General features: G+C 47.7%; 2 protein-coding genes across 2 annotated transcripts; both read left to right on the top strand.

Moving 5' to 3' along the window:
- The first annotated feature begins 409 nt into the window (after positions 1-409).
- On the top strand, positions 410-796 carry LOC121152557 (histone H2A-Bbd type 2/3-like). The gene has a single exon (XM_040974686.1). It carries the CDS (start codon positions 410-412, stop codon positions 794-796), a length of 387 nt encoding a protein of 128 aa, XP_040830620.1.
- Positions 797-1823: 1027 nt separating this feature from the next.
- On the top strand, positions 1824-4426 carry LOC121152530 (40-kDa huntingtin-associated protein). The gene has a single exon (XM_040974660.1). It carries the CDS (start codon positions 1824-1826, stop codon positions 2931-2933), a length of 1110 nt encoding a protein of 369 aa, XP_040830594.1. The 3' UTR covers positions 2934-4426.
- Positions 4427-25979: the final 21553 nt, after the last annotated feature.

Below are 25979 nucleotides of genomic sequence, written 5' to 3'. Positions count from 1 at the left end.
AACTAGACGGTAGCACCACACTGCGGTTCTCCTTCACGCCACCGAGTTTGCTCCCCTCTTGCCCGGACCCCTTGATGTCTCGAGAAGCCTTCGGCCCCGTGGAACGTGAGAGTTCTCAGGCAGAGATGAGTTGGCTCTTCCCTCGCTGCCACCGCGTGGCCATCCCGTGACCCAACGGCGCACGGCCTCCCAGGGGCCGGCCATCGCCCAGGCCGCGCACAGGAACGCCACCGGAAGTGCACGTGGCCAGGCCACCGGAAGTGCACGTGGCCAGGCCACCGGAAGTGCGCCCTGGTTGCTAGGCTACCGAGAGCCACTGCCTGAGCGGCACGGGCTGGTGGCTTCGAAGGAGGCCCAGTGAAGCGGAAAAGCCAGCGGCCAAGTCGTCACTGCCATCATCTCGCAGAGCATGCCAGGAGGTGGGAGCCGTCGACGGTCGTCATCCTCCCGCCGCCGCTGTCGCCGCCCCCGTCGCCGCCGTCGCCAGCGGGCCCGCTCCCGCTCCCACTCCGCCCGAGCCGAGCTGACCTTCTCCGTGAGCCAGGTGGAGCAGCTTCTGCGGGAGGGCCACTACGCCCAGCGCCTGGGCTGGTCTGCACCGCTCTTCCTGGCCGCCACCCTCGAGTTCCTGACGGCCAAGGTGCTGGAGCTGGCGGGCATCGAGGCCCACAACAACGGCAGCCAGCGCATCACTCCTCGGCTGTTGGACATGGCCATCCACAACAACCCCGTGCTCAGCGGGCTCTTCGGTACCACAACCATCTCCCAAGTGGCCCTGGCCCGGGGCTCCCGGTAGCTGCCGCACCCTGATCGCCCAGGGGCCTGGCCCCCCGTCCACCTGCCTCTCCTGCCTCGCCCCGCGAGGGTCCCCTCTCTCACAGCCAGCCAGGCCATCCCTGGCCTCCAGAGCGCCCCAATATTAAATGGTTGAAGCAGCCCTGGGCCTGCCTCAGTGACGCTGTGTTGTGGCCGTCCAACCGGGCCAGGGAGGGGGCGGGCGGGTGCCAGGGAAATCAGCATGGGGGCGTGGGGCAGGGCAGGGCAGGGAGGGCCTGGAGGCATGCTGGCCAGGGCAGCGAGGGCTGCCCCTCTCCCTGGGACGGTGTATAAGGGTGGGAGGGGCGTAAGGAGTTGGGACGGCCCTGGGTCTGAGCGAGTGTGTGGCCAGCCTGGAGTGCTGGGTAGCGGGCGGCGTCTCGGGGTGGGAGGTGCTGTGCACAGGGTCCAGATACGGAAGACGTCTGCCCGGGGCAAGGCGCAGCCTGCTTGGGGCAGTGCCCAGGGCAGGGGCCTCCCCGGGCAGGCAGCTCAGGACCTGGACCGAGGTGCCGGCCGGAGGCAGCGGGAGGCGACGAAGGACTGCGTGGGCGGGCAGAGGTGGACGTAGCCGACGGTGGGCCCGGGCTCCAAGCCGAGAGGGAACCAGCGAGCGGACTGTGGGCGGGGGCAGGGACAGGCCACCCCCGCGCCCTCGCGGAACGGACAGCAGTCCGGTCCGGATGGCGTCCGGGGGCGCACGCGCCGGGGCGCCGTGAGGGCGCCGAGTGAGCCGGCCGGGCGCCCCGGGTTGGCGCAGGGAGAGCGGGCGCGCGGGCGCTCGGCTAGGTGCCGCCCCATCCCTGGACGCGGCGGGGCCGGTAGGCCCGCCCTCGCCAGGCCCGCCTCCGCTCCCGCCCTCGGCCTCGGCTTGTCCACCGCAGGGGCAGGCCGGCGCGGGGCGTGGGCCCAGGAGGCTGGGCCCCGGGCGGTGCAGAGCCGCGGCGCCGGCGCCGGCGAATCGGGCCGCTGCGTCAGCACGCTGGGAAGGGCCGAGGGCGGCCAAGATGGCGGCGGCCGCGGCGGGCCTGGGCGGTGGTGCCGGCGCGGGGCCCGAGGCCTCGGACTTCCTGGCCCGTTACCGGCTGGTGTCCAACAAGCTGAAGAAGCGGTTCCTGCGCAAGCCCAACGTGGCGGAAGCCGGCGAGCAGTTCGGGCAGCTGGGCCGCGAGCTCCGCGCCCAGGAGTGCCTCCCGTACGCGGCCTGGTGCCAGCTGGCGGTGGCGCGCTGCCAGCAGGCGCTGTTCCACGGGCCCGGGGAGGCGCTGGCCCTCACCGAGGCCGCCCGCCTCTTCCTGCGGCAGGAGTGCGACGCGCGCCAGCGCCTCGGCTGCCCCGCCGCCTACGGGGAGCCGCTGCAGGCCGCCGCCAGCGCCCTCGGCGCCGCCGTCCGCCTGCACCTGGAGCTGGGCCAGCCGGCCGCTGCCGCCGCCCTTTGCCTCGAGCTGGCGGCCGCCCTGCGCGACCTGGGCCAGCCGGCCGCCGCCGCCGGACACTTCCAGCGCGCCGCCCAGCTCCAGCTGCCCCAGCTGCCCCTGGCCGCGCTGCAGGCGCTCGGCGATGCCGCCTCCTGCCAGCTGCTGGCGCGGGACTACAACGGCGCCCTAGCGGTCTTCACGCGCATGCAGTGCCTGGCGCGGGAGCATGGCACCCACCCGGCGCAGCCGCCGCCGCTGCCGCCGCCGCCGCCGCCTCCCCCGGGGCTCCAGCAGCCCGCCCTGCCCGCCGCGCTGTTCGCCTCCAACGCGGGCCCCACGGTGCCCCCTCCCGCCGCACTGGGCGCCTTCTCCGACGTGCTGGTCCGCTGTGAGGTGTCTCGCGTGCTGCTGCTGCTGCTCCTGCAGCCACCACCCGCCAAGCTGCTGCCTGAGCACGCTCAGACCCTGGAGAAGTACTCCTGGGAGGCCTTTGACAGCCACGGGCAGGAGAGCGGCGGGCCGCTTCCCGAGGAGCTCTTCCTGCTGCTCCAGTCCCTGGTCATGGCCACCCACGAAAAGGACACGGAGGCTGTCAAGTCGCTGCAGGTGGAGATGTGGCCGCTGCTGACCGCCGAGCAGAACCACCTCCTTCACCTCCTTCTGCAAGAGACCATCTCCCCCTCGGGACAGGGCATCTGATGCTCCCCGCCCCCCACCGAGTGACTTCAGGCCAGCCCCACGCATCCATCCGCATCCATCCGCATCCATCCTCTCTGGCGCGCGGCGCTGGGGCGGGGAGGGGGCGTGAAGACACCCTGAGTGGCCCCTTCTGCCGCTGGGAGAATCCGCTTGGCCTCATCCCGAAGCCTGTTTCCGCAGGCAGCGCGAAGGGCAAAGGCAGGCATCTGACAGAATCCCACGTGGGTGCCTTCTGCCTTCTCCGAGCGGGAGTGCCCCTTTTACCACCTCCCCTCGCTGCCCTCGGCCGCACACAGACTCGTGCTCTGTCTTCATTCCATAAGCAGGATCCCGCTCTGCACAGCTCTGCCCGAATGTGTAAGCCTCAAGCTCCATAGTGTCCTCGTGGCCCTTCATTTCTTAGCGCCCTTCGAGGTCTCTGAGACCGCCAGATTGCCTTCGTCCCGGCTGCTTCGGAGCTCTGGCGCCGGAGGCCTGCTTGTCCCTTGCCGCCCAGCTGTTGCGCGCCCAAGCTGTTCATTGAGGACTCCCGCCTCACGGCGCAGACTTGCCTCCTCCAGAAGACGTGACTACCTCCCTTGCCTATTTGTCCAGAAGCACAGCTAGGTAGTTAGCTGTCTGTCAGCTCGGGGATGCCGGCCTTCTTTGGAAACGTGCGGTGTGGCAGTGTAGGGCACGTGGGCCACGAGTCTAGGGCGATCTTTCACAAAGCAGGCGCGTCTGTGGCAGAAGTTCCAGTGACACTGCTAGTCTGGTCCGGCTTCACACTTCCGCACAGTTGCGGGTCTCTCCGGAGCGGGCATAGGCTATCTGCCCTAGAGCTTGCGATTTGCCCAACTGTGCAGAATCGTGGCGTGGCCTCTGATGCACTGAGCTCCCGTGAGGATAGGCAAGGCAGGCGTCCCTGTTCCCCAGCAACGAGGTGGTGGCCCACATCCCCAGGGCTTGTAGCTCCACTTGTTACGTCAGCTTGGTTCTTGTCTCATTTTGAGAATGAGCATCGGTACTCTGCAGAACAGAACCCTGCTCTCAAACGTGGGGCTCTGGCAAAATGCATCCTCTAGGCTGAAAGTTGACACAGAGATAGAGCCAAGGGCAAGAACAGCATCTTCTCTCCAAGCTCTCTCCTAATTTTCCTCGTGTGGCCAGTTGACCAAGTCAGTGCCTGGTTGTCTCTTGGAACCTGTCTCTCCCTCAGCCTCTCTCTTACAGGTAATTAAACACTGAGACCAGTGGAGTTAGTCCCAACATGCCTCTGAAATCTGTCTACTTCTGCCCTTGACATTGTTGCTGGGCAACAGCGCTAAGGTTCCCCACCCCTCTGGGGAATGATAGAGATCTCACCTCTTCCCGTCACACCCACCCTCAGCTTGGAGCGTGAGGAACTAACCTGTCTAGGAGAAATCCTTACATCTTCATAGGTCTATGGAGCACTGCCCAATGCTGTGGATTCCTTTCAGTCTCCAGGTTTTACAATAAAATACAGAAAGATTTTCAGACTCTTTGTTTCCCTTCCCGTTAAATTTAGAATCTTGGTGGTATTAGGGGGTACGTGTGTGTGCGTGCGTGCATGCTTACAGTCTCAAGTGATTATATGTGCAACTCCATTAAAAGCCATTGCAGGGTCCGGTGGCATGGCCTAGCGGCTAAAGTCCTCGCCTTGAACGCACCGGGATCCTATATGGGCACGGGTTCTAATCCTGGCAGCTCCACTTCCCATCCAGCTCCCTGCCTGTGGCCTGGGAAAGCAGTCGAGGACGGCCCAAAGCTTTGGGACCCTGCACCCGTGTGGGAGACCCGGAAGAAGTTCCTGGCTCCTGGCTTCGGATTGGCACAGCATCGGCTGTTGAGCTCACTTGGTGAGTGAATCATCAGACGGAAGATCTTCTTCTCTGTCTCTCCTCCTCTCTGTATATCTGACTTTCCAATAAATAAATAAATATATATTTTTTAAAAGCCATTGCAAAAGATGATGAGCCATATGAGTGGAGGGACTGTGCCTTTCAATTTTGTATCTATCAAAATATGACACAGGAAATACCTAACACACAGTCCACACTCCGAAAATGCTTAAGCGAATAACAGGATACAAGAAGTGAGAAAAAGAGGCTGGCATTGTGTCACAGAGAGTTAAGCTGTCACTTGGGACTCAGGGATCCCATATTGAGGTGCCTGATCCACCTCTGATCCAGCTCCCTGCTAATGCTCCTGGGAAAGCAGTGTTAGATGACCAAAGTGCTTGAGTCACTGTCACCCATGTGGGAGAAGTAGGTGGAGTTTCAGGCTTCTAGTTTAGGCCTGGCCTAGCCCTTGCCATTGTGGCCCTTAGGGAAGTGAACTACAGGGTGGGAGATCTCTTTCTGGCTCTGGCTCTCCCTCTCTGACCCTTCACCTTTAAAATAAGTAATCTTTAGAAGGAGAGAAGAGGGCCTGGCACAGTAGCCTAGTGGCTGAAGCCCTTGCCTTACACACATCAGGATCCCATATGGGCATTGGTATGTATCCCAGCTGCTCCACTCCTCATCTAGCTCCCTGGTTGCAGTTTGGGAAAGCAGTCAAGCACGGCCCAAAGTCTTGGGACCCAGCACCACGTAGGAGACCTGGAAGAAGCCCTGGCTTCGGATTGGCTCAGCTCTGGCCATTTTGGCCACTTGGGGAGTGAACCAGTGGATGGAAGATCTTCCTCTCTGTCTCTCCTCCTCTCTGTATATCTGACTTTGCAATAAAAATAAATAAGTCTGAAAAAAAATGCAGGAACCAACATTTTCCAACACATCCTACTCCAAGTCCTATGTAGACACACAAACGTGCACATGGAGATACAAACTTCTGGAACCCCAAAGAACTGTCAAAAGGGGAACATTTTAATTTCTTTTTTTTTTCATCTGAAATACTGTGCTTTGGATATGTAGAGGTGCTCTAACCCTCATATCCTGTGAATCCCTAAAAGGGAACAGGCAGTCTAGGATAGATAGAGGCACACGATGCTACTTATCTATCTTCTGTCATGTCGATTAGGCCTAATGCATTTATAAAGCAAAAGAGGTAGCTCTGGTAAGATAGAAAAAGCCTCGGATCCAGACTTAAAAGGCCTAGGTTTGAGTCCCAGCTCTGTCACTGGCTTTCTAAGTCTAAGTTCCCTGATTTGTAAAATCCGAGCAATGGTGCTACCTGATACTAGTGCAGGGAAGCGTGGAAGTCTTCAAAAGTTTATGGAGAGTGCATGTCATGAAAATCTATGCATGGATTTCTCTCTCCTTGGTAGCACAATAAGCTTACTGCTACATTGTTTTGTTTTGTTTTTTCACAAGGTTTTAGAAGTACCCTTGTATAATCTCAGCTGCTAAACTGGTTTAGGTACCTTTATCCTGAGCACCTAATGTATCTGTCTCCCACAGCAGGGGAAGATCTTGAGGACAGAAATTTTGCTCATCTGACTCGCACTGTGTCTGCCTCGGTGTAGAGCAGAGTGGTCAGATGATGTCTGTGGGTTAATGAAGAACTACCGGAAACTGGAATGCTTTTATTTTTGTCAACTTTTTTAAACTGTTAATTTAGAAAAGAACAGTGCTATTTTACAATCAACACCAGTAGGCTCCAAGAATAGTACCAAACTATTTTGTTATATATACATTATATATGTAGACATTCCAAATTGATAGAAGTTGGTCCAAAGCTTGTTATGTAACAATGAATTTGGGATACTTGTTAGATTCTCATAGGAGACTATTTCCTTACATTTGTTTCCTTGGATGTCCTGTTGATGATATGTTCCCAGCATTTGTGTTTCCTCAGCCTTAACTTGTGCACTATCACTTTAAAAATTTGTTACAAGGCATTATCCTGTGCACTGAATCTTGTGCTGCTCACAACGAGAGATAGGCAGGGAAGGGATTGTTGCTACTGGTTGGCGGATGAAGAAACCAGTGTCCAGAGACATTAATTGCATTGCCACACATCATACCAAGGGCGAGTTTGTGGCAGAGGTGGGCCTGGAATGGAACCAAGTTTCTCTTTCCACCATCTGGTGTTCTTTACATAGTCTGTTAGTTCAACCTAGCTGCATTAAAAACAAAAACAAACAAAAAAAACTTGCTTCAGTGACAGTTTTACATTGCATCCTATTCCTGCATCCCAATTGCACCTCCCACTGCTTGCCTTGCATGCTCTTCTCATCTGGGACCTCTTCTTCCTCCATGAACATGTTCTCTGGTAAATTTCTGCCTCTGTGTCTTTGCACTGATTTCTACCTGTGAGTGGACACCCTCCAACCCTGGCATCACTCCAAGTCGAAATAAACCTTAGGCATCTTCTTAGTTTTAACTCAAAGATCTCCTAAGTTCATGAAACATTTGTACATCAGATCTGTTGAATGAATGATATCTGTGCCCATGAACCCACAAAGCAGGCTATGTCCTGTTCTATGGCCTTTCCCATACCTACCTAATTCCCTGTAGTCCCATGTATATGATTCCTCTTTGTTCCAACAGACCCAGTGATCAGTTTTCACACAGCACTTATCACCCTGTGTTATAGGCCTGCCTTTGCCCCATGACTGTGAGCTCCTTGAGGACTTAAACCGTGAGTGATTTATCTCAGTATTTCTGGCACCCAGTATGGGACCTGGAACACCATAATTGGTCCTCCTCCAAATGTTGAGTGTATGAGTGCATGGATGCACGGACAATAGACAGTACCCTGCACCAGATATGATTGCTGCAAAACTAAGAGTGGATGGAATTGGGTCTTCAATCAAATCCCATTTCTATTAATCCCATCCTTGAATGGGGCTGTGGTTGTGCTGTGGATTTCACCCTATCCTGGCTCGCTAGGTGCCTCACTCTAGCAATTGCCTTTTCTCTCCAAGATTGTTCAACTCTTCCCTCTACGTGTCTGGATTTGTTCCTTTTAGTAAGTAATGATTCAGGTCTCCCCGTGCATAAAAATAAATACTCTCAACCAGGTGGGTGTCTTCCTTGGCAATTTCTTTATTTTTATTTTTTAAAGATTTATTTTTATTGGAAAGGTAGATGTTCACAGAGGAGGAAAGACAGAAAGATCATCCATCGACTGTTTCACTTCCTAAATGGCCACCACAGCTGAAGCCAGTGCCCATATGGGATGCTGCGCTTAGAGGTGGAATATTAGCCAGTTGAGCCATTGCGCCAGCCCCTCCCTCACAGTTTCTTTTTTTTTTTTTTTAAGATTTATTTATTTATTACAAAGTCAGATACACAGAGAGGAGGAGAGACAGAGATCTTCTGTCCGGTGATTCACTCACCAAGTGAGCTCAACAGCCAATGCTATGCTGATCCGAAGCCAGGAGCCAGGAGCCTCTTCTGAGTCTCCCACACGGGTGCAGGGTCCCAAAGCTTTGGGCCGTCCTCGACTGCTTTCCCAGGCCACAAGCAGGGAGCTGGATGGGAAGTGGAGCTGCCAGGATTAGAACCCGTGCCCATATAGGATCCCGGTGCGTTCAAGGCGAGGACTTTAGCCACTAGGCCACGCCGCCAGGCCCTCCCCCACAGTTTCAAACCATGCACCTCATTGTAATGAGAGTAACATGGCTAGACCCTTTATTGGAGAAACATCAGTGTTGGTGCCCTTGTGTCTGTTTCTCTTGGGTTGGTCAGATGGTGCACAAAAGACTCTGCTAGCTGCTAGAATTACTAGGCGCAGAGCCAAGGAACAAGGCTGGGGATTTACAGCTTTCATGACATATACATACCTCCACATAACCTCCACTGTACCGTTATCAGTACAGGACTCCGGTCTCAACTGGGTTTGGGAACTTTCCGTGTGAAGGCCCTCTGCTTTACTCTCTGCAAGGAAAAGCACTACAGGCTTGTGTCAGGGCAGAGGAGATGCAGCTGCCCTGCCTTCCCTCGACCTGCCCCTGGTATTGACTGCAAAAGGCAATTTGAAAAATAATGTATCTTCTAAAAGGTTTTTAAAGTCTTATTATTTTGGTGACCACAACCACCCCCTTTACCTCCACTTCCCAAGTTACTCTTTGAACGTTTTGCTGGGTGGGGTGGAATCAGGTTGTTTTTGTCTTTCCCACGAAGGACTCATGATTCTGTCCTAGTTTGTGGCCTCTTGTTAACTGGCATAGTACTAACCCCTGTGATCTTCAGTTGTACATGGGACAAATTACAATGCTTGTCTACCCACACAGAAAGTTACAACACCACTACCAATCTGGTTAATACACACCATTTGCTTTTCAGCATCTAAAATGTAGCTGCTGCCTTCTTTGCCGTGTTTGTGATCCTTTTTATCCAATCCTGTCCTTCCAATCCTTTCAAAAACAATTTCATAGTAGTTTCAGCAGGGTTTTGGGAGGAGGTGATGAAATTACATGTGGAAATACATGATCCACCCTAACTGTAAATCATCATGCACCTGGTGTCTGCCTGCCTTTCTAATTTTTTCTATACACCTTTTTTTACCAAGCCACCATCCCCCAAACTCTCCAGGGTCCCTGACCTGTCCTCTGACCATTTCTCAACCCCAGAGTCATTAAAAGTCAAAGCCCACTTCATAGCCACAACTCTTCAGACCCAGAAGTTCAGATGCTTTGTCAATGTATCTGCACTTCTGTGTTTGGTGCTGTAACGTGGTGGGTAAAGCTGCCACCTGTGGCACTAGTTCCCATGTGGGCACAAGTTTGAGTCCTGGCTGCTCCAGTTTCAATCCAGCTCCTAGCTAATGTGCCTGGGAAAGCAGCAAAAGATAATCCACGTCCTTGGGACCTTGCACCCTTGTGGGAGGCCTTGGAAGAAGCTCCTGACTCCTGGCTTCAGAAGAACCCCACACCCAGTTGTTGCAGCCATCTGGGGAGTAGGAGTGAAACTGCAGCTGTAAAGTCTCTGTCTCTCTTTCTCTGTAAATCTGCCTTTCAAACACACACACACACACACATCTGTACTTCATCACCTCTAATACATGCACTCTCTGACATCTAATACATTTTCGCATATTTTTGTAGTTCTGACCCTTATAAGTTTGCTGCTTCTCTCTAAGAAAATGTTAGTTTCTGTGAAACACACCGCTTAACCGTGCTCCCTTACTCTTCTCTCAAATAACAATGTAGGCAACACTTATAAGCAGTTATTGTGCATTGAGTCTATTTGTGCTGCTCAGGGTGGTAGACACTTTGTACACATGATCTCATTTCATTATTCATCATATCTTTTTCAAGTTGATGATACTTATCAGCCTCACTTTGCATATGAGAAAACAAAGCTTGAGGAAGGAAAAGGGGGCTTCCCAAAATTCACTAAGAGGCAGAGGTGGAACTGAAGCACAGGTCAGTCCAAGTCCATGTTTTTCCTATGACACAATGCTGCCTCAGTGGTGTTATCAGAGAGGGAGTTAGAAGGCAGATGGTGAGATGATACTGAGTGTGGGAATTGGAGGAGGTGTCCACCACCAATGGATAGACCATGGGGAAAATGGGGCTAACAGAGAAAAATCTTCCCTGCTTTATAGGCTTCCATAACAGTAACTGTTGTGATCTTCAGTTGTGCATGGGGTGAATTACCATGCTTACCTACCCATGCAGAAAGTAAGATAGGACACTACTATTATTCTGTGTGCTACACACCAGCAATTTGGCTTAGGACAATCTGACACAACTGCAAGAGATGGCTAATTTCTTTCTTTTCAGAAGCTGGTATTTCATTAATCAAGCTAACACTTCTATATTGCTTTATGGCCTGGCGTAAAAACAGACAACCCAGATCATCAAGAAAGGGTGCAGTCATATTTTTGCAAACTCACTTTAGGTAATCAGGAAAGAGTAAAGCCCACTGTCTTATCACTCAGGATGGAACAGTGAGTTCATACCACAGAAGGCCTATGACTCCAATGACAACATGGCAATGATGGCCAAACATTAAAAGATAAACTCAAAATGGTGTAGTCATGAAAAAAAAACAAATAAATACAAGTGATAATCATCTGCATCACAAGTGGCAGACTTGCTGATCTGAGAGCAAACCAGGGTGGCCAGGCTGATGCCTAATGGCCCAGAATCACTCTGAGTCAGGCCCACTGCCTAAAACCAAAACTTAGGATGCAGCCACACACAAACTCACAAACTCCTAGATATTGTTCTAATAACAACAACAAAAGAAGTACTCTCAAACACTCATGGTTTTCAGCTCTGATGCACTACAGGCTCAAGAGGGTGAAGATGCAGAACTGAGCTAAGCTACCACCTAGCTCTGTGAGTGCATCTCCAGTATGCCTTGAGGATTGTGGGCCCAGTGACATGGATATTTCCAGTAAAATGGTTTTGATCCTACGAACCCACTGGTACTTTGGAAGAGTTCAGTAAGGAGGGAAAGTGCTGAATATGTTTGTTTTCTTCTATCGTCAGGCTTCTGCTATCATCTTTCTATTTTGGAATAGGCAAAAACTATAAATGGTGGCAACCACTTTTTAGAAGAAACATGCTTTTTAATGTTTGTGTGCTATTTCCAAAACAAATGTAAATTCCTTTAATTTCCTGTTAACACTGCCTTGTAGGCTAGTACAGCCACTACGGAAGTCAGTATGAAGAGTGCTAGGACAACTGAAAATTGATCTGCCATATGACCGAGCTATCCAACTTCTGGGAATATATCCAAAGGAAATGAAATCTGCATATGAGAAAGTGAGCTGTAATCCTAAATTTTCAGCAGCACAATATACAACAGCAAAGCCATGGAAACAACACAGATGCCAACTGAAAGAGGAGTAGATATAGAAACTGTGGTACATCTATGACATGGAAAACTACTCAGCAATTAAAAAGAATGAAATTCTACCATTTGCAATCAAATGGTCCCAACTAGAGGCCATTATGCTCAGTGAAACAAGCCAATCCCCAGAGGCAAATATCATATATTCTCTCTGATATAAGGCAACCTTCATGCAAATTATGAGATCAATAGAGATATAGGTAAACATAGGTAAATATACATATATTCATCTAGAGAAACTGTGTGAGGACAATACAGTACAGTATATGTCTCTACTCCTGCATGAAGGATGGATCCCCAGTGACACCGCTGAATGTATCTTTATAATGGGATGCTGGACTCTACATTGTCTATACCTCCAATGTCAGGATACACTTAAATAAAGGAATGTTGGAATTGTGACTGTTGCTGAAGGACTGTATTATTATACTGACACAGGGGAAAACAGTGCGAAGGGGAAGGGTAGTTGAGGAGGGTGGAGAGGGGATAACCCCAAGCCTGTGGAACTGTATCATATTGGTCACTCAATATCATGTCAATAGACTCCATAATGTTGTAAATTGTTGTTGATGTTATGTTGTGGCTTTTCATTGGAGTGGATGATATTCTGCCAGCTCTACTTTCAGACCAGGATGGTCTCCCAAGAAAACTGTTGAACTTATCTGGACAATAAAGGGCTGGACTCTATGCATGATACATGCTCGCAATGAAGGAATCATGACTGGATATGCACTGTGCTACTGCAACGATGTGGAGGAATCCACCATGGGGGTAGGGCATGGGGAAGGGTTGGGGGAATCCCAGAGCCTATGAAACTGTGTCACAAAATGAAATTTAAAAAATAAAATCTGATATGAAGAAATCAGTCAAAAATTCTTCAAACATTTAAAAAAATTAAATTGAAATAAGATCACAAATCTTGTATATTAAAATACTTAGTTATTCTTTTAACCATTACAACAGTTAAAATAAAACTTTAAAGGAAAATACATTAAGTTGCATAACTCAAGGAAAATAAACCTTGCATTTTTTAAACAGAAAAAAAGAAATGAAATACCATGAAAACATAAAAAAGGATGTAATTCTTTTTATGTTTCTTTTAAGATGTTGTTGGACAAACCATGAAAGTGAGCCTGATGATTATTGTGGCTGAATGCTAACTCCATTAAAACTAACTCCATTAAAGAAATGAAACTGTTGTGCCAAATGTCCACAAGTCAACATAGGGACACGTTAAACATGAAGAGCAAAGGAAGCATGGTGGCTCTATAGTTGCGCAAATGAAGTTATAAAGGAAATGCCTGCATCTCTTCCCTTCTGCTTCTAAGAAATCTTGCCCAAAGGCTAATATAAATACAAAAACCTAGACTTGTGAAGTCATGTAAAAAAACAGACTGTTTTGCAGATCCCAAAATCTTGCTCTGTGGGTGACCAACAAAAAACAATTTGGAGACATCACACATCATATGGCAAAAACTGGGGAGTTGCATACTGTAAAATAAAAAGTGCTGCTTTGAGAACTTGGGAAAAAAAAAAAAAGAAAACCCACAATAGTCCTCCAGAAACAGATCCTGATTTGAAAGAAATCTATGAAATACCTGGAGAAGAGCTCAAAATAGTGATCCCAAGGAATCATAACGAGATGCAAGAAAACACAGAGAGACAGATTAAAGTAGTGAGGAAGATAACAGATAACACGAATGAGAAATTCAATAAAGAAACACAAACCATTAAAAAAAAAACTACTTTTGGAGTTCAAAACTTCAAAGTATTAAAAAATAAACATGACAGCATCAACAGCAGAACTGACCAAGCTGAGGGAAGTAATTTTGATCTGGAAGACAAACACTTTCAAGTAACCCACTTGGAGCAAAATTAAGAGAAAGGAATTTAAAAAGAATGAAGAAAGCCCCTAAAACATAGAGGACACCATTAAGTGAACAACATATACATTATAGCGATGTTTGAGGGAGAAAAGAAGGGAAACAGGCATGAAATATCTATTGAATGAAATAACACTTAACCTAGCTGTAGGCAACAGCGTAAGTCACATTGTAGATAGGCAGGTGTTACCCTTCTTGGAAAAAAGCAGCTAATAGCTGGCAAGCATTCTGACCTGGTTAATGCCAAATCTGTGTTAACTATGCCATTGTGCCATCATAGTTGCCTATTATGTATTTTTTAAAAAGATTTGTGAGGGGCAGATGCTGGCATACTAGCAGACAGTGTCTGGAAACCCACATGCCATTTTGGCCTCTGGGTTGGTAGCCAGGGCCCCGGGCTGGCACAGGACACTGCCAGAGGACTCATTTGCAGGTAGATGATGGGTTGAGATCCAGTGGTTTAGAGGTAGGAAACCAGAGGACCTTTGTGGGCTAAACCAATACACCAGCCCACGTGGGAGACCTGAGCTGGGATTGTTGGCATCAGTCACCATCTACTGGCATATATGAAAGCCATGGTTTGTGGGCTTTCATGGCAAGGCTAAATCCCAGCATCTGCCAGTAAGTGTTGGTGCAGGGTGTGGACTATTTTATGCTGGACCATGACACTAACCAGCACACAAGAGAACTGAGTCTGGAAGCAAATTCTTTGGGGGATTGTGGATCACCCTGTGGGACTGCAATTTCCACTGGTTTGGTCAAGAGCTGGAGTTGGTGATGGGCTGAGCTAGGCGTGACCATGCAACTCACCAACACTCCTGAGTACTGGGATTGGGAACAGGCCAGGCTGGTGCAGGCTGCAGCACCCACAGCCACACCCAACAATAGGATGTGGGGCAGGCTGGGCCACAATATCCACCAAAACACACAAAGGCTGACACTGGTGGTGGGAGGCAGGAAGAATGCCAGGTAAGGGCCTAGCACCCACTGGCATGCTTGAGATCTGGGTCTGGAAGTAGGCCTGGTGGGGGAATTTGGGAAACTTCCCTGGTGGGTCATTGCTGTCACTAGCAAGCACATGAGTCAGGGTTTGGTGTTGGTCAGACCAGGCAGGGCTGCTTCACTTGTCAGTAAGTATGTGAGTTGGCTCTGGTGGGGGATGACTGGGTAGGGCCAGGCCAAACCATATAGCACACTGGAATGCACGGGAACAAGGATGGGTGTGAACCATTTGGGTAACATGGATCCAGGCCTTCCTGGATCCCATGCAGGAGGTTATGAGGGTGCCGTACAATGCACCTCCAAGAAACAGACAAGAGGCTTGGCAAACTGAGACCCATTTGATAGGTGGCTTGGGACCAGATGTACATATCCTGTTTTCCCCTGCTTGGAATGTCCTTACCCTGCAGTGGGGAAATGAGGGAATCAGTTAGGGGCCACTGCAGTCAGGTCAGGCTCACAGATTGCTCTGATAAAGAGATTGTCCCTTTAAGTTGACTAGTGGTTGTGGGGGGTGGAGTGACCAATTAGGTTGCTGCTAGTAGTGCTCTGATCCTATATAAGTTTCACTGTTAGACTCAATAAACAGATCAGTTGGCTGACTCCTGGTCATCCCCTTTCTCCAGTGGTCTTCTGAAAGGCTTCCATTGCCTCACCTTGGGATCTTCCAGGAGGATTGTGGAAAGCAGCCTCAGTCCATGCCAAGCTAGGCTAGGTGACTCCTTCCAGTGTGAATGAAAGCCAGAGATGGGGGCAGACTAGGCAGGGCTAAGCTAGAGCACCCATCAGTGACAGTTGGGACTGGGGATGGACCAGGCTGGGCCAGGCTGCAGCATCTGATGCAAAGGCCAAGATGAGTGATGGGTTATTCTGGACTAGGTCAGAGCGACCACAGGCATGCACAAGACCTGTGGCTGGGAGTGAACCTGATCTGAGAGCTGTGGTGACGCCCCAGCTGGGGTGTGGTTCCCAACAGTGAGCACCGCAGCTAGAATGGGGGTGGCAATCTTGGCTGAACATGGCTGCAGTTTCCCTCAGCATTGGTGTGGACTAGGTCTGAGGTGTTCCAGACTGGGCTAGGCTCTAGCACCTGCTGATGCTTGCATGAGCCAGGGGGTGTAGGAAAAACTGGGCTAGGTCTTTGCACCTGCTGAGCCATATGAGAGCTGGGTCTGGGATAGACTAGGAATGGTTGGGCTGTAGCATCCAACAGTAAGAGACAGAATGGGTGTGGGTCAGTTGGGCACAGCCACTGTTCCTGTCAGGACAGGATGTGGGCTAAGTCAGGCTAGACCAAGGACACACCATTGTGCACAGGATCTGTCACTGGGAGGTGACCCAATAGAGGCGTTCTGGAAACTCCTCTGTTAGGACACAGTCCCTGCAGGTGAGCACAAAGGCCAAGGCTGGGAGCAGCCCAGACCAGGCCAGGTTACAGTACCAGCCGGCATATGTGTGGGTCAGGTCTGGGGGCAGGCTAGGCTGGGCCGGTTCATAGCACCCACTGACAGATCTGAGAACCAGGACAGGATGCAGGACAGGCTACGTTGGGCCACAACACCAACCAGTTCACATCAGAGTCAGGACTGGGAGCAGTATAAGACTGGTATAGGTTGTACCACCCATCAGCATGAGCTGAACCTGGGGGCAGTCTGGGCCGAAGCTGACTGCAGCACCCACCAGCAAATGCCTAGGTGAGGTAGGCCATACCATACTGGACTACAGCCCCCACTAGTACACATAAGACCTGAGGCAGGGAGGATGATGGAAGGCAAGCCAGGAAGTAGGCAGTGAGGAATCTCCTTCTGGGCCACCACTCCTGCTGATAAGCATGAAAACTGGGACTGGAGACAGAAAAGGGTTAAATCATCCATTGGCCTATATGTGAGTTAGCTTAGGGGGAGACCCAGACTGAGCTAACCCATTGTAGCCACTGGTGCATGTGTAAGCCAGAGTAAGTGCAGGTTCATCGGGCTTTGCTGCAGCATCAGTTGGCAAGTGTTGGGTATGGGGTAAGTCCTGTCAAGCTGGACTACAGAACTACCCAGAAAGTTCAAGACCCAGGACTGGGAATGAGCCGAGCAGGAAATATATGGGCACCTCTCTGATGAGCTGCAGCTCCTACTGGTGAGCATAGGAATCAGGTCTGTGGGTAGATCTGGCTGAAAAGGCAGTAGTTCCCATTAGCTGGATAATGGGCTCAGCTGGGCTGAACTGGGCTGCAACATTTATTGGGGTGTACAAAAGCTAAATGGAATGCAGGAAAGACCAGAGCAGTCTACTGCACTTACTGGCATGTGCAGGAACCACAGATGGGGGCAGGCCCTTGGAGTTGGTAATGGACTGAACTGGACCCCGTACTGTTTAGCACACATGAGTCAGGTCTGGGGTAACCTCAGATGAGGTTTATGCCCCCAACTGAACCATTGAACTCAAAGCTCCAACCATGGGGAGAATTACAGGATCTGTGGTTTGACCGTGGAGTGCATGTGTCAGAACTGCTTGCTAAGTTGCTAAGACGGAGCAGTAGGTGGCATGCCCAAATGCACATGGAGGATATGGCAGTCCATTGGGGTATGCAGAGGACATCTAGTATCATAGCAGAGGCTGCAGGGCAGAACAAATTAGACAACTCCCTTCAGCTAAGCATTGACAGCAAATATCTATGCGAATAGAGACTCTATGGTGGACTAAGTCAGTCAATGGGCCTTGGAAGGATTTCCTCATCATTGGAGCAACAAAATCAACAGCATTTCAGAACTATTGAACCCACTTTAGCAGAACACTCAGAACATGCTCCACATTGGGAATCCTGAGATAACATCGGATGACTGTTCCTCATCCCCAGATACTGATGCAGTTGGAATGCTGGGTGCAACCCTCTCTCCTTCTCTCCCCACTCCCCCCAGATACAGGAAGAAGAAATAGAAACTTGAAAAGAATGGCCTCAGCCATTTTCCCATAATCCTTGACCCTTCCCACCTTAATCAGTGGCCCACATGAGTCTTTTTCAGCTATGTAAACATCATCTAAAACAAAACTTTAAAAATTTATTCCTAAGTATTTACATTTTTGTAAATACTATAAATGGGGCAATTGGTTATAACAAAACAGTTAATCGAAATGATATTGGATGCTGCCAACACAAATACATGATAGATATGTTAGGTGATAGATACGATTTATAGATTGTCATATTCCTTTTTTCAGATATGTTTTTTATTTCTATTTTATTTTTATTATTGTTTATACAATTTGAGAGGGAACATGTCCATGTGGACCTCTGATTAGAGTGGGGAGGGTTAGGTATGGAGGAAGGTGGGTGGGGAAAATGATTCAGGTTTTTTTTTCTCCTGAGAAGGGAAGGAGGGGGTAAGGGATGTCAGCATACATTAGCACTGGGGATGGGGGATGGTCATTTGATGACACCTTAGAGACCCTGATGTGAGAAAGAGTGTTCTGAGTGTGTTATTAGAGTGGTTTTGGTAGTTCTGAGAAGTTGTTGGTTTCATTGTTGTAAGGATGAGAAAATCTTTCCAAGGTCTGCTGGTTGACCATATCCACCTTAGTGCATCCACAAACCCAGGAACATGTTGCAAAGCTTGGCCAGGAGAGTGGTCCAACCTGGTCTGCTTTCCATTATCTGATAAGGCAGTTGATGCCCCCTGCTGGCCTAGATGGGCTGGCCATCATGTCTCTTGTGTGCAACTAGACACAATAGCCACTGCACAGGCATCAGCAATTGAGGAAGCCCTGTCCTGATACATGCACTCCAAGGTTGGACAACACATCCTATGATTTTTCCATGTGGCCAGGGTCTGAGTTCAGTGATCTAGTCAGGGAGTTCCCAAGAGACCTCAATTGGGGTCACCTCAGAATTAACTCTTGTGTGTGCCCTCCAGTGTAGGGTCAGGTTCAGTCTGTCTCCTGCACACATACCTATGGATGTCCCTACCTAGTCAGTTCTGCCCTAGCCCCATATCTCACACCAACTGACAGATACTGTGGCCTAACCTAACCAGTTGGCCACAGGCCAGATCCTCACACACACCAGTGGGTGTTGTGGCCTAGTTGATGTGACCCCAATAACCCCCCACCAGGCCCACCCCCAACCCCAGTTTTTGCATGTATCAACCTCTGTTGTGGCCTAGCCTAGCTCAGCCTATAATCCATCTAGCTCTTGTGCACATCCATGGGTGCTGTGGTTCAGGCCAACCCTCCCTGCCCCAGACCTGGTCCTACTGGTATGCTAAGAGGCACTGCCACCTTGTCCAACCTGGCCCAACCCCAGCCTTGGTTCTTACTCACCAGTAATAAGTACAGCCTAGCAGAGGGCCCACAGTTCCCCTGCCAGGCATGCTCCCAGCCCCAAATCTAGCACCTGCCTAGGAGTGCTGCAGTCCAGCCAGACAAGACTTGCACCCAGTCCCAGTACGTTTCAGCTGGTACCATAGTCTAGCTCAGGAGGCCTGCACCCATTTTTGCTTTCTCTCACACAAGTGGGTGCTGGAGGCTAGCCCAGCCTGGCTCACCCCCAGGCACAGCCTGTATACATTCCAATGGGTGCAGGAATTTACAAGTTGATACTTAAATTTATCTGGATACAAAAGTGATTCAAAATAGTTAAAATGATTTCATATGTACAAAAAACAGGGAAGGATTTTTACTTCCATTATTTTAAAATGCACTAGAGGGCCACTGTTGTGATATGCCAGGGTTAGCTGAAATGCCAGCAACCTGTATGAGCACCAATTCAAGCCCAGGTTGCTAAATTTAAAATCCATCTGCATGCTAATATGCCTGAAAAACAACAGAAGACAGTCCAAGTAGTTAGGCCCCTGCCACTCATGTAAGAGACCTGGATGGAGTTCCAGGTTCCTGGTGTTGGAATACATCCAGCAGGATAGCTGAGGGCTGTGGGATCCTGTTGAGAAGAGGCTCCAGGAAAGAGGAGGTGGAGGGCCTCTCACCCAGAGTGCGCTCTTGCCCCCAGTGAGTTCTTGGATGTGCTTTTGTGCTCTTCTTGATAATAGGCGAACATCTGGGCTCTGTCTAACCAAGGACAGACAATATTCCTTATTTATTTCCTATTTCAATAATGTTTTGACCAAGCCATCTTGTTAACCTCCTTGAACTCTCTGCTCCCAGACATGATCTAATTCTGAGTTGTGTCTGAACTAGTTGTACTAAGTGTATAAGAACTGGAACCCTGGAAATAAATTTTGTCATTTGCCTGAGAGAGTACCATCCCCCCATTTCTTTTCGGCTGCATCTCCTCCCCAGGAATCTGCAAAATAAACTTGCAACTGGTTTCAGCCTGATCCAACCTCAGCCTTTGCAGCCATTTGGAGGAGTGAACCAGTGTATAGATCTCTCTGCCTCTCTGTCACTCTGCCTTTCAAATAAATAAATAAACATTTTTGAAACATTTTAAAAACAAAATTTGTCACAATGCTGTAATCAAATCTTATAGTAGCATATGAATTTTATATAAATGTATGTGTACATGCTTATATGTATGTATAAAATCACATACAGATTTAAATATGTACACATATATACTCATGTATTCATATATACTTATACATACATGTAAGCTAATTTCTGGATTCCAAGTTCTGTTTTATTAGAAATTAACTATTACACTTATGAACAATATTTGCCTTTACCAAAATGCCAAAGAAATTCAGTGGAGAAAAGGTTAATCTTTTTCAGCTAGTGGTGCCATGATAATGGTGTGCGATTTAGATATCCACATTAGAAGGTCCATTTGAATCTTTGTCTTATAAATAAAAATTAGGAAGGATTATATATCTAAAAACAAGAAAGATAATTATTTAAAATTTTAGAAGAAAACAGAAGCTATCGTTCATATTTCTGCGTCAGGTAGGTAGAGTTCTTACATCATGCCAGCATTGTGGCACAAGGGATTAAGTGGTGCTGGCAGCCCATGTGAACACCAGCTTGAGTCCTGGCCACTCCACTTCTGACCCAGCTTCCTATTAATGCACCTGGGGAAACAAAAGATGGCTCAAGTACTTAGGTTTCAGCAACCACACAGGAAGGAGTTCTAGCCTCCTGGTTTTGCTCTGGCCCAATACCTGACATTGGAGCTGTCTCTCTTTGTCTTTTTCTCTCTCTCTCCAATTTTTTGTGTTTTTTTTTTAAACAAATTCTTTTTTTAAAGATTTGTTTATTTTATTGGAAAGGCAGATGTACAGAGAGGAGGAGAAACAGAGAGGAAGATTGTCTGTCTGATGATTCACTCCCCAAGTGACTGCAATGGCTGGTGCTGCACTGATCCGAAGCCAGGAGCTAGGAGCTTCTTCCAGGTCTCCCACAGGGGTGTAGGGTCCCAAGGCTTTGGGCCGTCCTCCACTGCTTTCTCAAGCCACAAGCAGGGAGCTGGATGGGAAGTGGAGCTGCCGGGATTAGAACCAAGCACCCATATGGGATCCTGGCAAGTTCAAGACAAGGACCTTAACGATTACACTATTGTACTGGGCCCTCTTTCTCCTTTTTAAACGACACCAAAAATAGCTTTTTTTTACAACACCACCCAAACCCATGATACATAAAGGAAAAATACATTAGACTTTATCAAAATTTGAAATTCTTGCCCTTCAAAAGATGCCAAAAATAAAATTAAAGTGTAAGCTACAAACTAAGAAAATACATCTGCAAAACGTGTATCTGATAAGCATACACCATCCAGAAGAACTCTTTTTTTTTTACATTTTATTATTATTATCATCATGTTATGATACAGTTCCATAGGCTCATGGGATTTCCCTTATCCGAGCACCAATTTCGCCCCACCGACCAAGTTCCTCTATGTTATTACTAAAGTATAGTTCTTCATATACAGTCATATGTCCATCATTGTGGGCATGGACAATGGCCGAGAGTCCAGTATCCTATTGTCAAGATGTAGCACGCAGTTTCATTGGGAGTCCATCTTTGTCTGGAAGCAAAAATTCATACTACATTGTATGCTCACATCTGATTGTTAGTCTCCACTTCACAGCTACTGCACATTCCCTTAAATCAAAAGTCATAATACAAAATCAATAACAGGAAGAAAAATAGAAATTTACAATGCCATGAAGTAGAATCACATGTTACTAGATATGACAGTCTCCATTACGCAGCTACTATACTTCCCCTTAAATGAAGAGCCACAAAACAAAATCAACATCAGGAAGAAAAAAGAAATTAACAACACCAAGAAGTTAAATAACATGCTAAAATGCCTAACGTATAGCTGGAAAGATAAAAATCAAAACCCTTCTTGCAGAAAATGATGCTACTGCATGATCTACGAGTCACTGAAGAATTTAATCAGAAGACAGTATTTTGAAGAGGTGAAACAAACAGAAACATCAAATCCCATGTAATATAGTTCCTGCTGATCTTTGTTGGTGAAATGTGTCTCTTCTAGACTACAAATAGATGGGTTTTGTTTTTTAATCCAGTCTACTAATCTATGGCGTTTGATTGAGCTTAAGCCATTTACATTCAGGGTTAATATGTATGGGTGGTACTTTGGTCCTGTCATTTTAGGAATGGGTTGTTCATTGATTTAGTCTTCTGTTGTCATTTTCCTGGGATGTTCTTCCCATTTGCCTTTGGTTTTGTTGAGTGCTATTCCTCTTCTCTGTCAAGACAACATCTTGAAGTATCATTTGTAGAGCAGGTTTGGAAGAGGCAAATTCTTTTAGCTTTTCTTTACTCTGGAAGAATTTTATTTCATTTTCAAAGACAAAGGAAAGCTTTGCTGGGTATGTTATCCTAGGCCGACAGGTTTGTTTTTTTTTTTTTTTTTTTTTAGAATCTGGAATATGTTACTCCATTCTCTTCTTGCCTGTAGAGTTTCCTGTGAGAGGTCTCCTGTGAGTTTAAGTGGCATTCTTTCATATGTCAGTTGATTTTTTTCACATGCACATTTAAGGATCTTTTCCTTATGTTCAGTTGAAGAGAGCGTGATGACCATGTGTGGTGGTGAAGATCACTTTTGATCAAGTCTGTTGGGAGTTCTGTGCCCCTCCTGGATCTTGTTTCCCAATTCTTTCTCCAGAGTAGGGAAATTTTCCTTGATTATTTCATTAAATACATTCGCAAACTCAGCTTCTCTTTCTGCACCTTCCGGGACTCCCATAACTCTTATATTTGACCTCTTAATAGTGTCTTTGAATTCTTGAATATCTTTTTTTGACCTGATCCAGTTCTGCTTCCAGATTTTTGTTTGTTTCCCCCTGATGACAGGAAATATCTTCCAATTCTGAGATTTTTTTTCTGCCTCCTTCATTCTGCTTTGGAGACTCTCCACTGTACTTTTAATTTGCTCTACTGTGTTCTTCATTTATGATATATCAGCCTTGATTTGCTTTATTGCTTCCTTAAATCCTTTGAACTCTTGTATTTGTTTCTCATTGTTGATCAGAAGCTTTAAAATGAGTTTTCTGAATCCTGTATCCCCCATTTTCTCGATGTCTTCCTCAGTTAACTCTGAGGTTGGCACAGGGTTTTGCTGCTTTGCAGGAGAGTCTTCAGCAATATTCATTGTGCCTTTGTCTCTTCTTTTGCTCTTGGTCATTGTACTTCTGGTTAGCAGATTCTTCTCCTTGGGGCAGGTTTCTAAGCTGTGTCACCCACAGGTCTGCAGTTCAGTTTTACTGATTGCAGTTGGTACACAGTTCTTTGCTTGCAGCCACTTGTGCCACGCCCTCCAGCGGGTTCCAGGTCTGGGTTCTTATGTTAGATTTCCACCATGATCTCCATAGTCCCAGCTCCTGGCTCACCACTCTCCACCTTCTGTGATACCATGCTGAGGCTGCAACTTTTATCTGTACAAACTTTCTCCCACTTCCAGTTGGAGCAGGTTCCAGGATTAGGGAGACATCAGGTGTCCTATATAGCTAGGTTGTTGGTGGTGTTTATCTTGCCGGAACCTGTTTGCCGTTAGGTCTGGGTGCCACATGGACCTATTTTGACCCATACAATGCCACAGTCGGTATTTTCTTGTGGGACCAGTGCAATCCACTGAACTTAGTGAGTTCTCGTGAGATCAGCACATGCGCAGTTCACTGTTGTCCCCTGCAGTCCTAAAGCTTTTGCCACAGTGTACAAAAGGCGCCTGATGTGCCACTACTAAAATTCTTGATCTGCTGGCTGTCAGGTCTGAGGGCTACCCAGACCTGTCTTGGGTGGAACCTGTAGAATGCCACGTTGATGAGTTCACTGAGTCAGAAATGAGTTCACTCCGAGCTCAGTTTATGCTCAGTCCTTTCCCTTGCCTTTCCCTCCTTACGCAAAATGGTGTTCTATTTGACTCTAGGGGGCTGACTGGGCTGTGAAATCCACCCTGTTTTCGCACTCCCCATCTGAGACCTCTTGCTCTGTCTCTGCTCCTGATCTGACAGTCTCCGGGTACCCCTCTGCTGATTTTGGTTTTAGTTTCATTTCTTCAAAACACCTTTTTCTCATCAAATTCATCACTGACTGATATATCCTACAGTAATATGATTTGCTTTTTCATGTCTTCAATGCCACATTAGTCATTCAGTAGCATGTTATTTAACTTCATTGTGTTGTAAATTTATGCTTTTTCTTCCTGTAGTTGGTTTTGTTTTGTGGCTTTTCATTTAAGGGTATGTATAGTAACTGAGTAATAGAGACTATCCTATCCAGTGGCATGTTGTTTAACCTCATGGCATTGTAAAGTTCTGTTTTTCTGCCTGATATTGATTTTGTTGTGGCATTTTACTTGGGGGGATTTATAGTGACTGTGTAGTGGAGACTGACATGTCCAGATGTGAGCATATGGTGCTGTGCGCATTTCTATTTCTGGATCAAGGATTGACTCCCAGTGAAACTGTTGGATATTATTGTCTTGACACTGAGATGCTGGACTCTGCCATTGTCCATGCCCTTAATGATGAACTTATGACTGTTTATGAGGAACTATGTTGTTGTAATGATATGGGAGAGGTCAGTGTATGTGTGTTCGGGGGGAGATTTAGGGAGAGGGTAGGGGAAATTCCAACACCTATGAAACTGTATCATAAAATGATAATAATGATTTAAAAATGAAAAAAAAAATGTAGTGATCTACCCAGGCCATAATCAGCAAGCAAAAAGCTTATGCTTTGATGACTGTTTTTAGCTCATGCCTATACTGTGGAACAATAATTTTCTACTTTTTAATCACTGCATCTTATGGTCAATGGTGCATTAAAGCTGTGATTATAAAATAAAGCAAAATTATGTTTGAAAAACTTAAAGGAAAAAAGGAAAAGACAGAGGGACGAGAGAAGGGAGGGAAAGAACAATGACAATCATCTTAGAACTGTTGCCTATGAAATACATGAAACCTGTTTTCTTTATATTAATAAAAATCAAAAAGAGACCAGGTATAGAGAGTGGAGAAGAGTGAGCATGTCTCATATTGAGCATGCTTAAAGTTGGATTTGTTCTGTCCTTCCAGACTTACTGTAATCCTATGCTGTGAATCACAGTGAGTGGATCAACCTCCTGGCAGAGTAGACATCCATTGTCTTTGGGTTGAATGAATAAATATGATGAATAGAGAAAATAAAGGATGAGTAGAGTCAAAATACGGTTCAATGAAGAATCACACTGGATCCTGCCAAACAGCCAGTGCTAAAGTCACTTTAAGGTCAGTGCAGCAGATGCCCAGACATAAATTCTCTCACACTTTCCCAAATTCTTGGGGGAACCAGTAAGTTCTTCCCCACCCAGAACAACATCCACCTTCAGCTATTCCTTGCCTAATATCTACAGATATGGCACAGGCTAGGTTTCTCCAAGAGCCATTTATCCTGTAAAACTTTACACCAGGCAATGAATGGCAGGCAGGTGGTATGTGGCCCATATGAGGACCCAGGTGGAGGGCCTTAGGAATTGTACAAAGAGGGTCATAGCAGTGCCCAATAGTGGGTCTATGTTCAGGTTGGTTGCAAGTTAGAAGAGGATCTTCTCACCAAAGATGATTGTTAATCCAGGGGTTCCCTCCCTACATCCCTGATAGACAGAAAACACAGCTGCTAGAAACAACTGTGGGTACCGAGTTATCATTTTGGCTACTTTATTTCTTCTGGACCTAGAGTTGACAAGCAGGCACATGGAACTACTTGTGGTTCCTAGCACAGACACAAAAACAAGGAAGTGATCCATCACAGTCTGTACTCCCAAGAAATAAAGAGCTGGGTGGAACGCATTAAAGAAACCCCAGACTCAACCACTCCAGCAAATGTACTCTGGCTAAGAAGAGAAGTGAAATTTGCAACCCAGAATAGAATTCTGGTTGTGTCAACAGCAGAATTGGAGCAGGAGGCATTTCATGAAACATCATTTTTAATTGTCTTTTAGACAGAATAATTGATAAACATCCT

Source organism: Ochotona curzoniae, unplaced genomic scaffold, assembly GCF_017591425.1.
Source record: "Ochotona curzoniae isolate NIBS_2020 unplaced genomic scaffold, NIBS_Ocur_1.0 contig_2469, whole genome shotgun sequence".
NCBI classification, from domain to species: Eukaryota; Metazoa; Chordata; class Mammalia; order Lagomorpha; family Ochotonidae; genus Ochotona; species Ochotona curzoniae.
Note: the sequence above shows the minus strand (reverse complement) of the source record. Positions and strands in the feature narration are given on the sequence as shown.